The sequence below is a fragment of the Tachyglossus aculeatus genome, chromosome 2 (genome assembly GCF_015852505.1).
Source record: "Tachyglossus aculeatus isolate mTacAcu1 chromosome 2, mTacAcu1.pri, whole genome shotgun sequence".
Classification (NCBI taxonomy): domain Eukaryota; kingdom Metazoa; phylum Chordata; class Mammalia; order Monotremata; family Tachyglossidae; genus Tachyglossus; species Tachyglossus aculeatus.
In genome coordinates, this window is record NC_052067.1 from 43,947,808 (window position 1) to 43,961,533 (window position 13,726).

The window sequence follows — 13,726 nt, forward strand, 5'->3', positions numbered from 1 at the left end:
CGCCCCCCCCCAGGGGGTCACGTGACCCTCCCTCTGTTCGGGTGTCGCGCGCCCGGAGGGGACCGCGCTTACCTCCGCCATTTCCGGGTCCGGCCCGTTGCCCGAGTGACGCGCGGGCCCCGCCCCCCAGGGCGCGCGCGCGCGCTCCTCGCGCCGCCCGCGCATGCGCGCCCCTCGCGCCGCCCGCGCACGCGCGCCTTCCGTCCTCGTGGCGGGCCGCCCGCGCGCACGCGCGCCTTCCGTCCTCGTGGCGGGCGGCCCGCGCGCACGCGCGCCTTCCGTCCTCGTGGCGGGCGGCCCGCCCGAGCGGGCTGAGGAGAAGCCGACGCCATGGAGAGGAAGGGGAGGAAGGTGTCGGTGCCACCGGGGGCGGCCCCGGCCGGGCCCAGGAGAGAGAGGAGGCCCAGCATGTTCGAGAGGGAGGCCGTGAGTGCCCCGCACCGGGCCGCGTCCACACGCCTCAGGCCACACGCCTTCATTCATTCATTCATTCATTCATTCATTCAAGCCTCGCCACGCCTCAGCCGCCTCAGCCTCCTCGCCACGCCTCAGGCCACACGCCTTCATTCAGTCATTCAGTCATTCATTCATTCAATCAATCCTCACCATGCCTCAGACTCCTCGCCACGCCTCAGGCCCCACGCCTTCATTCAGTCATTCTTCAGTCAGTCATTCATTCAATCCTCGCCACGCCTCAGCCTCCTCGCCACGCCTCAGGCCCCACGCCTTCATTCAGTCATTCATTCATTCATTCAATCCTCACCACGCCTCAGCCTCCTCACCATGCCTCAGGCCACACGCCTTCATTCAGTCATTCATTCATTCAATCCTCGCCACACCTCAGGCCCCACGCCTTCATTCAGTCATTCGGTCATTCATTCATTCAATCCTCGCCACACCTCAGGCCCCACGCCTTCATTCAGTCATTCAGTCATTCATTCATTCAATCCTCGCCACGCCTCAGGCCCCACGCCTTCATTCAGTCATTCATTCATTCAATCCTCACCACGCCTCAGGCCCCACGCCTTCATCCAGTCATTCAGTCATTCATTCATTCAGTCCTCGCCACACCTCAGCCACCTCAGCCTCCTCGCCACGCCTCAGGCCACACGCCTTCATGCAGTCATTCAATCATTCATTCATTCAATCCTCGCCACGCCTCAGGCCCCACGCCTTCATCCAGTCATTCAGTCATTCATTCATTCAATCCTCGCCACGCCTCAGCCCTCCTTGCCACGCCTCAGGCCACACGCCTTCATTCAGTCATTCTTCAGTCATTCATTCATTCAATCAATCCTCGCCACGCCTCAGCCGCCTCACCACGCCTCAGGCCCCACGCCTTCATTCAGTCATTCAGTCATTCAATCCTCGTCACGCCTCAGCCGCCTCAGGATCCTCGCCACGCCTCAGGCCACACGCCTTCATTCAGTCATTCAGTCATTCAGTCATTCAATCCCCGCCTCGCCACGCCTCAGCCTCCTCACCACGCCTCAGGCCCCACGCCTTCATTCAGTCATTCAGTCATTCAGTCATTCAATCCTCGCCACGCCTCAGCCTCCTCGCCACACCTCAGGCCACACACCTTCATTCAGTCATTCAGTCATTCATTCATTCATTCAATCCTCGCCACGCCTCAGCCGCCTCAGCCTCCTCACCATGCCTCAGGCCCCACGCCTTCATTCATTCATTCATTCATTCATTCATTCAATCCTCGCCACGCCTCAGCTGCCTCAGCCTCCTCACCACGCCTCAGGCCCCACGCCTTCATTCATTCATTCATTCATTCATTCATTCATTCATTCAATCCTCGCCACGCCTCAGCCGCCTCAGCCTCCTCGCCACGCCTCAGGCCACACACCTTCATTCAGTCATTCAGTCATTCATTCATTCAATCCTCGCCACACCTCAGGCCCCACGCCTTCATTCAGTCATTCAGTCATTCATTCATTCAATCCTCGCCACGCCTCAGCCGCCTCAGCCTCCTCGCCACGCCTCAGGCCACACGCCTTCATTCAGTCATTCAGTCATTCATTCATTCAATCAATCCTCACCATGCCTCAGACTCCTCGCCACGCCTCAGGCCCCACGCCTTCATTCAGTCATTCTTCAGTCAGTCATTCATTCAATCCTCGCCACGCCTCAGCCTCCTCGCCACGCCTCAGGCCCCACGCCTTCATTCAGTCATTCATTCATTCATTCAATCCTCACCACGCCTCAGCCTCCTCACCATGCCTCAGGCCACACGCCTTCATTCAGTCATTCATTCATTCAATCCTCGCCACACCTCAGGCCCCACGCCTTCATTCAGTCATTCGGTCATTCATTCATTCAATCCTCGCCACACCTCAGGCCCCACGCCTTCATTCAGTCATTCAGTCATTCATTCATTCAATCCTCGCCACGCCTCAGGCCCCACGCCTTCATTCAGTCATTCATTCATTCAATCCTCACCACGCCTCAGGCCCCACGCCTTCATCCAGTCATTCAGTCATTCATTCATTCAGTCCTCGCCACACCTCAGCCACCTCAGCCTCCTCGCCACGCCTCAGGCCACACGCCTTCATGCAGTCATTCAATCATTCATTCATTCAATCCTCGCCACGCCTCAGGCCCCACGCCTTCATCCAGTCATTCAGTCATTCATTCATTCAATCCTCGCCACGCCTCAGCCCTCCTTGCCACGCCTCAGGCCACACGCCTTCATTCAGTCATTCTTCAGTCATTCATTCATTCAATCAATCCTCGCCACGCCTCAGCCGCCTCACCACGCCTCAGGCCCCACGCCTTCATTCAGTCATTCAGTCATTCAATCCTCGTCACGCCTCAGCCGCCTCAGGATCCTCGCCACGCCTCAGGCCACACGCCTTCATTCAGTCATTCAGTCATTCAGTCATTCAATCCCCGCCTCGCCACGCCTCAGCCTCCTCACCACGCCTCAGGCCCCACGCCTTCATTCAGTCATTCAGTCATTCAGTCATTCAATCCTCGCCACGCCTCAGCCTCCTCGCCACACCTCAGGCCACACACCTTCATTCAGTCATTCAGTCATTCATTCATTCATTCAATCCTCGCCACGCCTCAGCCGCCTCAGCCTCCTCACCATGCCTCAGGCCCCACGCCTTCATTCATTCATTCATTCATTCATTCATTCAATCCTCGCCACGCCTCAGCTGCCTCAGCCTCCTCACCACGCCTCAGGCCCCACGCCTTCATTCATTCATTCATTCATTCATTCATTCATTCATTCAATCCTCGCCACGCCTCAGCCGCCTCAGCCTCCTCGCCACGCCTCAGGCCACACACCTTCATTCAGTCATTCAGTCATTCATTCATTCAATCCTCGCCACACCTCAGGCCCCACGCCTTCATTCAGTCATTCAGTCATTCATTCATTCAATCCTCGCCACGCCTCAGCCGCCTCAGCCTCCTCGCCACGCCTCAGGCCACACGCCTTCATTCAGTCATTCTTCAGTCATTCATTCATTCAATCCTCGCCACGCCTCAGCCTCCTCACCACGCCTCAGGCCACACGCCTTCATTCAGTCATTCTTCAGTCATTCATTCATTCAATCCTCGCCACGCCTCAGCCTCCTCACCACGCCTCAGGCCCCATGCCTTCATTCAGTCATTCAGTCATTCAGTCATTCAATCCTCGCCACGCCTCAGCCTCCTCGCCACGCCTCAAGCCACACGCCTTCATTCAGTCATTCAGTCATTCAATCGTACTTAATCGTATTTATTGAGCGCTTACTGTGTGCAGAGCACTGGACTAAGCGCTTGGGAAGTAATAATAATGATGGCATTTATTAAGTGCTTACTATGTTCAAAGCGCTGTTCTAAGCGCCGGGGAGTTTACAAGGGGATCAGGTTGTCCCCCGGGGGGCTCACAGTCTTCATCCCCATTTTCCAGATGAGGGAACTGAGGCCCAGAGAAGTGAAGTGACTTGCCCAAAGTCACACACAGCTGACAATTGGCAGAGCCGGGTTTTGAACCCGTGAACTCCGACTCCAAAGCCCGGGCTCTTTCCAGTGAGCCACGCTGCTTCTACTTAATAATAATAATAATGGCTTTTATTAAGCGCTTACTCTGTGCAAAGCGCTGTTCTAAGCGCCGGGGAGTTTACAGGGGGATCAGGTTGTCCCACGGGGGGCTCACAGTCTTCATCCCCATTTTCCAGATGAGGGAACTGAGGCCCAGAGAAGTGAAGTGACTTGCCCAAAGTCACACACAGCTGACATTTGGCAGAGCCGGGATTTGAACCCGTGAACTCCTACTCCAAAGCCCGGGCTCTTTCCAGTGAGCCACGCTGCTTCTACTTATAATAATAATAATAATGGCATTTATTAAGCGCTTACTCTGTGCAAAGCACTGTTCTAAGCGCTGGGGAGGTTACAAGGGGATCAGGTTGTCCCCCGGGGGGCTCACGGGCTTCATCCCCATTTTCCAGATGAGGGAACTGAGGCCCAGAGAAGTGAAGGGACTTGCCCAAAGTCACACACAGCTGACAATTGGCGGAGCCGGGATTTGAACCCATGACTTCTGACTCCAAAGCCCGGGTTCTTTCCAGTGAGCCACACTGCTTCTACTTAATAATAATAATAATGGCATTTAGTAAGCGCTTACTCTGTGCAAAGCGCTGTTCTAAGCGCTGGGGAGTTTACAAGGGGATCAGGTTGTCCCCCGGGGGGCTCACAGTCTTCATCCCCATTTTCCAGATGAGGGAACTGAGGCCCAGAGAAGTGAAGTGACTTGCCCAAAAGTCACACACAGCTGACAATTGGCGGAGCTGGAATTTGAACCCGTGACCTCTAACTCCAAAGCCCGGGCTCTTTCCAGTGAGCCACGATGCTTCTACTTAATAATAATAAAATAATGGCATTTATTAAGCGCTTACTATGTGCTAAGCACTGGGGAGTTTACAAGGGGATCAGGTTGTCCCCCGGGGGGCTCACAGTCTTCATCCCCATTTTCCAGATGAGAGAACTGAGGCCCAGAGAAGTGAAGTGACTTGCCCAAAGTCACACACAGCTGACAATTGGCGGAGCCGGGATTTGAACCCGTGACCTCTGACTCCAAAGCTTGGGCTCTTTCCAGTGCTTCTACTTATTGAATGCCTGCCCCTCAAGACCCTCCAGGGCTTAGTGATGATAATCAGGGTGGTATGAGTTAAGTGCTACCTTTCATTCACTCACTCCATAGTAGTTAGTGAGCACTTACTGTGTGCAGATCACTGGACTAAGCGCCTGGGAAGTACAAGTTGGCAACATTCATTCATTCAATCATATTTATGGAGCGCTTACTGTGTGCAGAGCACTGGACTGAGCGCTTGGGAAGGACAAGTTGGCAACATTCATTCATTCAATCGTATTTATGGAGCGCTTACTGTGTGCAGAGCACTGGACTAAGCGCTTTGGAAGTAAAAGTTGGCAACATTCATTCATTCCATCGTATTTATTGAGCGCTTTCTGTGTGCAGAGCACTGGACTAAGCGCTTGGGAAGTACAAGTTGGCAACATTCACTCATTCAATCGTATTTATGGAGCGCTTACTGTGTGCAGAGCACTGGATTAAGCGCTTGGGAAGGACAAGTTGGCAACATTCATTCACTCAATCGTATTGAGCACTTACTGTGTGCAGAGCACTGGACTAAGCGCTTGGGAAGTAAAAGTTGGCAACATTCATTCATTCAATCGTATTTATTGAGCGCTTACTGTATGCAGAGCACTGGACTAAGCGCTTGGGAAGGACAAGTTGGCAACATTCATTCAATCGTATTTATTGAGCGCTTAACTGTATGCAGAGCACTGGACTGAGCGCTTGGGAAGGACAAGTTGGCAACATTCAATCGTATTTATGGAGCGCTTACTGTGTGCAGAGCACTGGACTAAGCGCTTGGCAAGTACAAGTTGGCAACTTATAGAGACGGTCCCTACCCAACAGTGGGCTCACAGCCCACACTCCACTGGGCCGCCCTCAGCCCTTCCCTTCATAAATGATCTGGGCCCCGTTTTCCCGCCCCTCAAGACCCTCCAGGGCTTAGTAATGATAATCAGGATGGTATTGGTTAAGTGCTTACTGTTATTATAATAATAATAATAATAATAATTGTATTTGGTACGTTCTTACTATGTGCAAAGCACTGTTCTAAGCACTGGGGAGGTTACAAGGTGATCAGGTTGTCCCACGGGGGGCTGACAGTTTTAATCCCCATTTCACAGATGAGGCAACTGAGGCACAGAGAAGTTAAAGAAAGAAGGGGCGGAGGGAGGAGCGGGCCCGAGAGACAGGGCAGACGGTGGTTGTGAGCAAGTTAGAGAGGATTTGGGAGGGAAGATGAGACCAATCGAATCAGCTTATCTTAAAGATGAATGGACAAAGCTGGAAAAATTCAACTCAGGTTTCTTTCATCGTGGTTACCAGCTGCTATATCCAAAATTATCAAAAAATAGGGTGCAAAATAGGTTAATCAGTGTAAATTGGCGGCAGGTTTCGAGTACCCAAGGTGGTGATGCAGATAGGAAAAATGACTCGGAGACATGAGTTCAGATAGAGCAGGAAAGGAGAAAAGTGGCCACCTGCCCGTTCACCTCCCGAGAGAGGTACGAGTGACAAGCAGCCCCGATCCCGTTCTCACTGTTTCTTTTATTGAGATACAGCAACGTGGGAGCGGAGCAATTGGGAATTTCAGGAATCCAGTTAGGACCGACAGGATGCTATAAATTCTCATTATTCTCTGTTTTCACTGTCTTGTGAAGCAGCGTGGCTCAGCGGAAAGAGCACGGGCTTTGGAGTCAGAGGTCATGGGTTCCAATCCCTGCTCCACCAGTTGTCAGCTGTGTGACTTTGGGCAAGTCACTTCACCTCTCTGTGTCTGCCACCTCATCTGTAAAATGGGGATGAAGACTGTGAGCCCCATGCCGGACAACCTGATCACCTTGTAACCTCCCCAGCGCTTAGAACAGTGCTTTGCACATAGTAAGCGCTTAATAAATGCCATTATTATTATTATTATCTGCCTCAGTGCTTAGAATAGTGCATGGCACATAGTAAACGCTTAACAAATACCATTATTATTATTACCTCACCAGGCTAAACCTCTTACTACAACCCATCTGGCACACTTCGCTCCTCTAAATGCCACCCTTCTCACTGTACCTCCATCTCATCTGTCTCACCGCCAACCCCTCACCCACGTCCTGCCTCTGGCCTGGAACACCCTCCCTCCTCAAATCCCACAGACAGTGACTTTCCCCCCACCTTTAAAGCCTTATTGAAGTCCCATCTCCTCCAAGACGTCCTTCCCCGACTAATCCCTCCTTTCCTCTACTTCAGCTCCCTTCTCGGTCACCCTGACTTGCTCCCTTTATTCATCCCCCCTCCCAGCCCCACAGCACCTAGGTCCGTATCTGTAATTATTTATATTAATATCTTTCTCCTCCTCTACACTGTAAGCTCGTTTTGGGCAGGGAATGTGTTTACAGTTTTATTGTCCTCTCCCAAGCACCTAGTACAGTGCACACAATAAGTGATCAATAAATGCAATCGACTGAGTCAAGGGCCGATGAGGGGGACGCCGCCCGACAGGAGGCCGGTGGTGAGGGTAGAGGCCTGGGCAAGGCGAGGATGGGCTAGCGGTCATCATCATCATCAATCGTATTTATTGAGCGCTTACTATGTGCAGAGCACTGTACTAAGCGCTTGGGAAGTACAAATTGGCAACATATAGAGACAGTCCCTACCCAACAGTGGGCTCACAGTCTAAAAGGGGGAGACAGAGAACAAAACCAAACATACTAACAAAATAAAATAAAAAGGATAGATATGTACAAGTAAAATAAATAAATAAATAGAGTAATAAATATGTACAACCATATATACATATATACAGGTCGGCCGCCAGAAATGCTTGGGGCATCTGCAAAAGTGAATCCAAATCAATTATTGAGCCCTTCCAGTGGGTTAACATGGGGGAGAGCTCCACAGAATGGGGCCTTAAAAAGCCCTGGGTAGAAATGCAATTGCCTAGTCAATTGAATGGCCAATCAAAAGAAACACTTCCAGTGGTGGTTTAGTTCATTTCGCTAAAACAAACGTTATCTGAAAACAGATAACTAACCAACACTGAGATACACCAAAACACACTTTTTTTTTTTGGCCTGTTTTAGTATACACAGATATTAAAGGAGAGATTGAGAGAGTCGATTCATGATGTTCACGCCGTGGAACCCCCGTTCGATGAGTCACTTACAGATTTAGGTAAAGGAGAATTAGGGTCATGGAAGAATACCTTGGCCAAGATTAAGTATGCCAACACGTACAGAATGGAGCCATACAAGAAATTTCAGACTTGGGCAATAAAAATGGAAATCCAACAGATCCTGAAGGTAGGAGAACATTTTTGCTACTTTGACAAGCTAAAACCTTTACAATAGTATTAATGCTACCCGTAAGTTTATGAAAGTCTCCTCAAATGCAGCCCTTATATATGTAAGTTCATTCAAATGTACATTTATTTCAAACACTGCAATTGTAAGTATTCTTATGTCTGTCTCCTCCAAAAGAGTTGTGGAAGGGGAATGAATGTGTCACTTCATCATCATCAATCGTATTTATTGAGCGCTTCCTGTGTGCAGAGCACTGTACTAAGCGCTTGGGAAGTACAAGTTGGCAACATACAGAGACAGTCCCTACCCAACAGTGGGCTCACAGTCTAAAAGGACTTCTTTATTTTACACTTCCCAAACATTTAGTACAGTGCACTGCTGCTACTAATTGTGGTATTTTTCTTAAGCTTATGTGCCAGGCACTGCTGGGGTGGATACAAGCAAATCGGGTTGGACATAGTCCCCGTCCCACATGGGGTTCACGGTCTTGAATCCCATTTTACAGATGAGGTAACTGAGGCCCAGAGAAGTGATTTACCCAAGGTCACCCAGCAGGCAAGTGGCAGAGTTGGCATTGGAACCCAGGTCCTTCTGACTCTCAGGCCTGTGCTCTCTCCACTATGCCCCACTGCTTTTACTCCTACTAGTATTACTACCACTACTCTGGGGGCTGGTTATTCGTCATCATCACCATCAAGGGGGTTTTGAAGCGTTAATCAATCAATCAATCGTATTTATTGAGCGCTTACTGTGTGCAGAGCACTGTACTAAGCGCTTGGGAAGTACAAGTTGGCAACATATAGAGACAGTCCCTACCCAACAGTGGGCTCACAGTCTAAAAGGGGAGGCAGAACAAAACCAAACATGCTAACAAAATAAAATAAATAGAATAGATATGTCCAAGTAAAATAAATAAATAAATAAATTGAGTAATAAATCGCATAGGCCACCATTTTCGCTGCCGTCCCATGCCTGGCATATAATAAATACATAACAAACCACAGGTTAAAGGGCTGTGTCTGTTGGGCATTCTCAGCTCTGTCTGTGGAGGAACAGAAAGTACTAAAAACCCCTCACGATCTCCCTCCACTTCCTGGGAGCCGAGGGCAGAAGATACTTAGGGTGAAGGGCACGAGGGGAGTAATTTGGCAGGGTGAAGAGGGAAATGGGCATAGGAAATGGTTGTGCCAGAAAAGGAGTAACTGGGATTGACACTGAAGCCTTTTTTAAAAGCTGCATGTAGCCCAAGGGGCTTCAAGAATAGTCTTATCAAAGGGACATTGTTCAACCACTAGGTTGAAAATGAAGTTTCTTTTAAAAATTATGTTCCTAGACCAGACTTAAAGAAGTCACCTATGATGAAGAGATTTGTCCTTCCATTTCAATTCAGCTGGCAGATGAAATTTTAGCAACAGTCAAGGAATTTGGGTTTCAACGCTATAAATACATAACACAAGTATTCTTCATTCAAAAGACTGGTCAGGCAGTAAATGTAAGTATCCTGACAATTTTACCTTGGGATCCCAGGAGTTAAGTGTTAGTAACTCTGGCATGAAAAAAATGGATTTTTGGATTCAGTTTTGGTTCCTTCCTACTTGCTCTATTGTAGTTGTAAGGCTGAGCTGTGAAAATCGTGGGGTTTCTCAAATGTGACATCCAGAGGATTTTTATGCAGTCTTAGTGACACCTTTGCCGCCGCTTTTGCTTTCGATAGTTTGCTTTTGGGCAAATGGCCATTCAATCAGATCACTAGTGCAATTAAAGCAAGTCTTGTTATTTAAAATGGCAACTTGGCCGTTGAGAGATGGAAATGGTGAGAGGGCTGAAGCAGGGGGAGGGTTCGGTGAGGAGGCTACAGGGTGAGGGGTGACTGAGGATGGGAATGGTGTTTGGGCAGCTTATCTCTGCCTCTCATTTCTAGCTCACCTTCTTTTACCTTTTCCTGTTTTTTCCTCCTTACCCCTCCACTTCACATCTTGGTCAAAATATTAGGCTGGATTGGTATGAAATACTGTGCGTCGGAAGGCCGTGGGTCCGAGATGAGGGAGCTTCAGAAAATGAGGAATCTAATTTTAAAAGAGGTGTCCCCAAATAATAATAACAATAATAGGCTTTGTTAAGCGCTTACTATGTGCCAAGCACTGTTCTAAGCTCTGGGATAGATACGGGTACGTGGGGCTCACAGTCTTAATCCCCATTTTACAGATGAGGTAACTGAGGCCCAGAGAAGTGAAGCGGCTTGCCCAGGGTCACACAGCAGACAAGCGGCGGAGCCGGGATTAGAACCCACGTCCTCTGACTCCCGAGTCTGCGCTCTTTTTCACTAAACTACGCTGCTTCTTTCTGTAGGAGCTGCGTATGTCACCAAAGAAATTTTTTCTTTGTGAAACATTGCCAATTTCCAAGCACTTAGTATTGTGCTCTGCACACAGTAAGCGCTTAATACCATTGATGATTACCGATTGCTAGTTAACTCTGCTACAGAACAGTTGATTAAAAAATGAAACCTTTTCTAGTGTGAAAACCATCTGATATATTTTGTGAGCGTTTTCACCGAGATCTGTTTTTTTCTTGTTTCTTTCTCAGATTGCTAGCAGGTGGATCTGGGATGTTGCCTGGGACAACTGGCTCTCAGCTAAATATGAAACTGAAACTTATGTCGTCTTGGCCCTAGTATTTGCTCTTTATTTTGAATAATTCAGGTGACTTGTTGCTAAATGGATTTTTGAAATTTTCAATGTACTTGAAAAATTCAGTAATAGATATTTTGGAACACCATCAATATGATTGTAAATATCCTAGCTTTGAAATTTATTTGACTTAATTTTATCCTTTAAATCATTGTGGAGGGGTGTTAGGGTTCATTTATTGAAGGTCTTTAACAAGCGTTTTATTGTGAACCGGAGTGAATTGTAGAAACTTGGGACCATATCAGCAGACTGGATGAGGAAACGAATAGTAAGAGAAACCAGCTATAGCTATCCGCGTGTCAGATCTGTAAACTATTTTTGAGAAAGGGACCGCCTCGATAAAAGATCAAGACAGAGAAGCAAAAGGAGCCCCTTGTCAATCCAGCCATTCAAAAGAAATAAAGATGTGAAACCTAGCCAGAATTTGAAAGGGAACTTGGCCCGAGTTCTTTGAAGAGTTGTAAAACTCGTTGAACGTGCCTGTTCAATATTTCAGTCGGTGATATAATTGAAAAAAATTCAAAAAAAGGAAATGCTAATGGAGATTTAAAGGCACAATCTCAAGATTTAAACCCCTGGCTCCACACCTCCTTCCCTCTAGCAGGGGACAAAGATGGACGAAAGTATAAAACTCCACGGAGTCCATAAGCCCCAGAGGCCCTAGTGTCACTTTTGATTCTACAAGATTGAGTGGATTTGGTAAAAGAGAAGGCCTCTGAGCCTGCAGAATGGGGGGAAATCGAGAGCCCCGAAAGGGGGACCTATAAAATACAGGGGACAAGTTAGGATCAGAATAAATCAGTGAAAAGTTGAGGGGTATTGGGGGGAATGATCTACAAGGTTTGGGGGGCACACTAAAGTCCTTGGAGGGACTGAAATAAAAGATGAGCAAAAAGGACAGGCGAGGTAGCATTGGGCAGCTGCAAGAAAGCAAAGATGCTTTCCAGGTTACAGGTTGTGAACATTCATTCAGTCGGTCATGTTTAAGCGCTTAGTGCAGTGGTTTGCCCACAGTAAGCGCTCAATAAATATAATTTATGAAATAAAAGATGAGCAGAAAGGACAGGTAGGGCAGCTGTTGGCAGCAGCATAATAATGACGATGGTATTTGTTAAGCGCTTAATATGTGCCAGGCACCGTTCTAAGCGCCGAGATAGATAATCAGGTTGTCCCACGTCGGGCTCACAGTCTTCATCCCCATTTTACAGATGAGGTAACTGAGGCACGGAGAAGTTCAGTGACTTGTCCAAAGTCATACAGCTGACAAGTGGCACTGAAACAAGATAGGTAACTGAGGCACAGAGAAGTTCAGTGACTTGTCCAAAGTCATACAGCTGACAAGTGGCACTGAAACAAGATACGTCTGATAGGCAGATTCCAGATGAGGCACTCAATCAATGAATCAATCGTATTTGTGGAGCACACTCCAAATTTTCTGATTCCCAGGAGTCTCGGGCTCCTTCGGGTCGGAGGGGTTTGGGGGGCTGGGAGAAGTCAGCGTGGGGTTCCCCCAGTGGGTCACGGGCGGAGACGGGTTGGGGCCGGGGACCAATCCCAGATGGCCCCGGACATCGTCGGCCACAGTTCCTCTGTCCAGGGATATCTATCTATCTATCTATCTATCTATCTATCTATCTATATATATACGTGTGTATATAGAGGTATATATCTACATATGTATATATAAGCACTTAGTACAGGGCTGTGCACACAGTAATTGCTCAATAAATACGATAGAATTAATGAGTATACGTGTGTGTATATATATGTACGTATCTATCTATCTAATCTATCATCTATCTATCATCCATTCATTCATTCAATCGTATTTATTGAGTGCTTACTGTGTGCAGAGCACTGTACTAAGCGCTTGGGAAGTACAAGTTGGCAACATATAGAGACGGTCCATACCCAACAGTGGGCTCACATCTATCTATCATCTATCTAATCTATCTATCTCTATCTAATCTATCTCCAATCTATCCATCTATCAATCATCTATCCATCGATCAATCAATCGTATTTATTGAGCGCTTACTGTGTGCAGAGCACTGTACTAAGCACTTGGGAAGTACAAGTTGGCAACATATAGAGACAGTCCCTACCCAACAGCGGGCTCACAGTCTACAAGGGGGAGACAGAGAACAAAACCAAACATACTAACAAAATAAAATAGAGTAGATATGTACAAGTAAGATAAATAAGTAAACAGAGTAATAAATACGTACAAACATATATACATATATTCAGGTGCTGTGGGGAAGGGAAGGAGGTAAGATGGGGGGATGGAGAGGGGAACGAGGGGGAGAGGAAAGAAGGGGCTATGTACAAACATATGTACATATATTCAGGTGCTGTGGGGAAGGGAAGGAGGTAAGATGGGGGGGATGGAGAGGGGAACGAGGGGGAGAGGAAGGAAGGGGCTCAATCATATCTATCTATATCTATCTAATCTATCTACCTATCTACCTATCATCTATCTATTTAGCTTGCTGTAGTCCTGGGCCATGCCTGACCAGAGCCCAGTCTTGTAGTGTCTAAGGCTAGAGTCCAAGTTTTTTTTTTTTTTAAAAAGGTATTTGTGAAGCACTTACTATGTGCCAGCCACTGTAAACGCTTAGTACAGTGCTCTGCACATAGTATGCGCTCAA

At 48.2% G+C, this 13,726-nt stretch overlaps 1 protein-coding gene across 1 annotated transcript; it reads left to right on the top strand.

Moving 5' to 3' along the window:
- Positions 1–269: 269 nt before the first annotated feature.
- On the top strand, positions 270–11,202 carry DYNLT2 (dynein light chain Tctex-type 2). Its single transcript, XM_038771156.1, has 4 exons — positions 270–426; positions 8,167–8,385; positions 9,719–9,877; positions 10,972–11,202. The coding sequence occupies exons 1-4, from the start codon at positions 331–333 to the stop codon at positions 11,080–11,082; spliced, it is 585 nt and encodes a 194-aa protein (XP_038627084.1). The 5' UTR covers positions 270–330; the 3' UTR covers positions 11,083–11,202.
- The last annotated feature ends 2,524 nt before the right edge of the window (positions 11,203–13,726 follow it).

What these genes read in the sequence shown, in the direction of transcription:
- DYNLT2 (XM_038771156.1), top strand. Translation starts at nt 331, where the DNA reads ATGGAGAGGAAGGGGAGGAAGGTGTCGGTGCCACCGGGGGCGGCCCCG. An exon ending in GCATGTTCGAGAGGGAGGCC is followed by an intron (nt 427 to 8,166) that starts GTGAGTGCCCCG and finishes GGCCTGTTTTAG; the next exon opens with TATACACAGATATTAAAGGA. An exon ending in AAATCCAACAGATCCTGAAG is followed by an intron (nt 8,386 to 9,718) that starts GTAGGAGAACAT and finishes TTATGTTCCTAG; the next exon opens with ACCAGACTTAAAGAAGTCAC.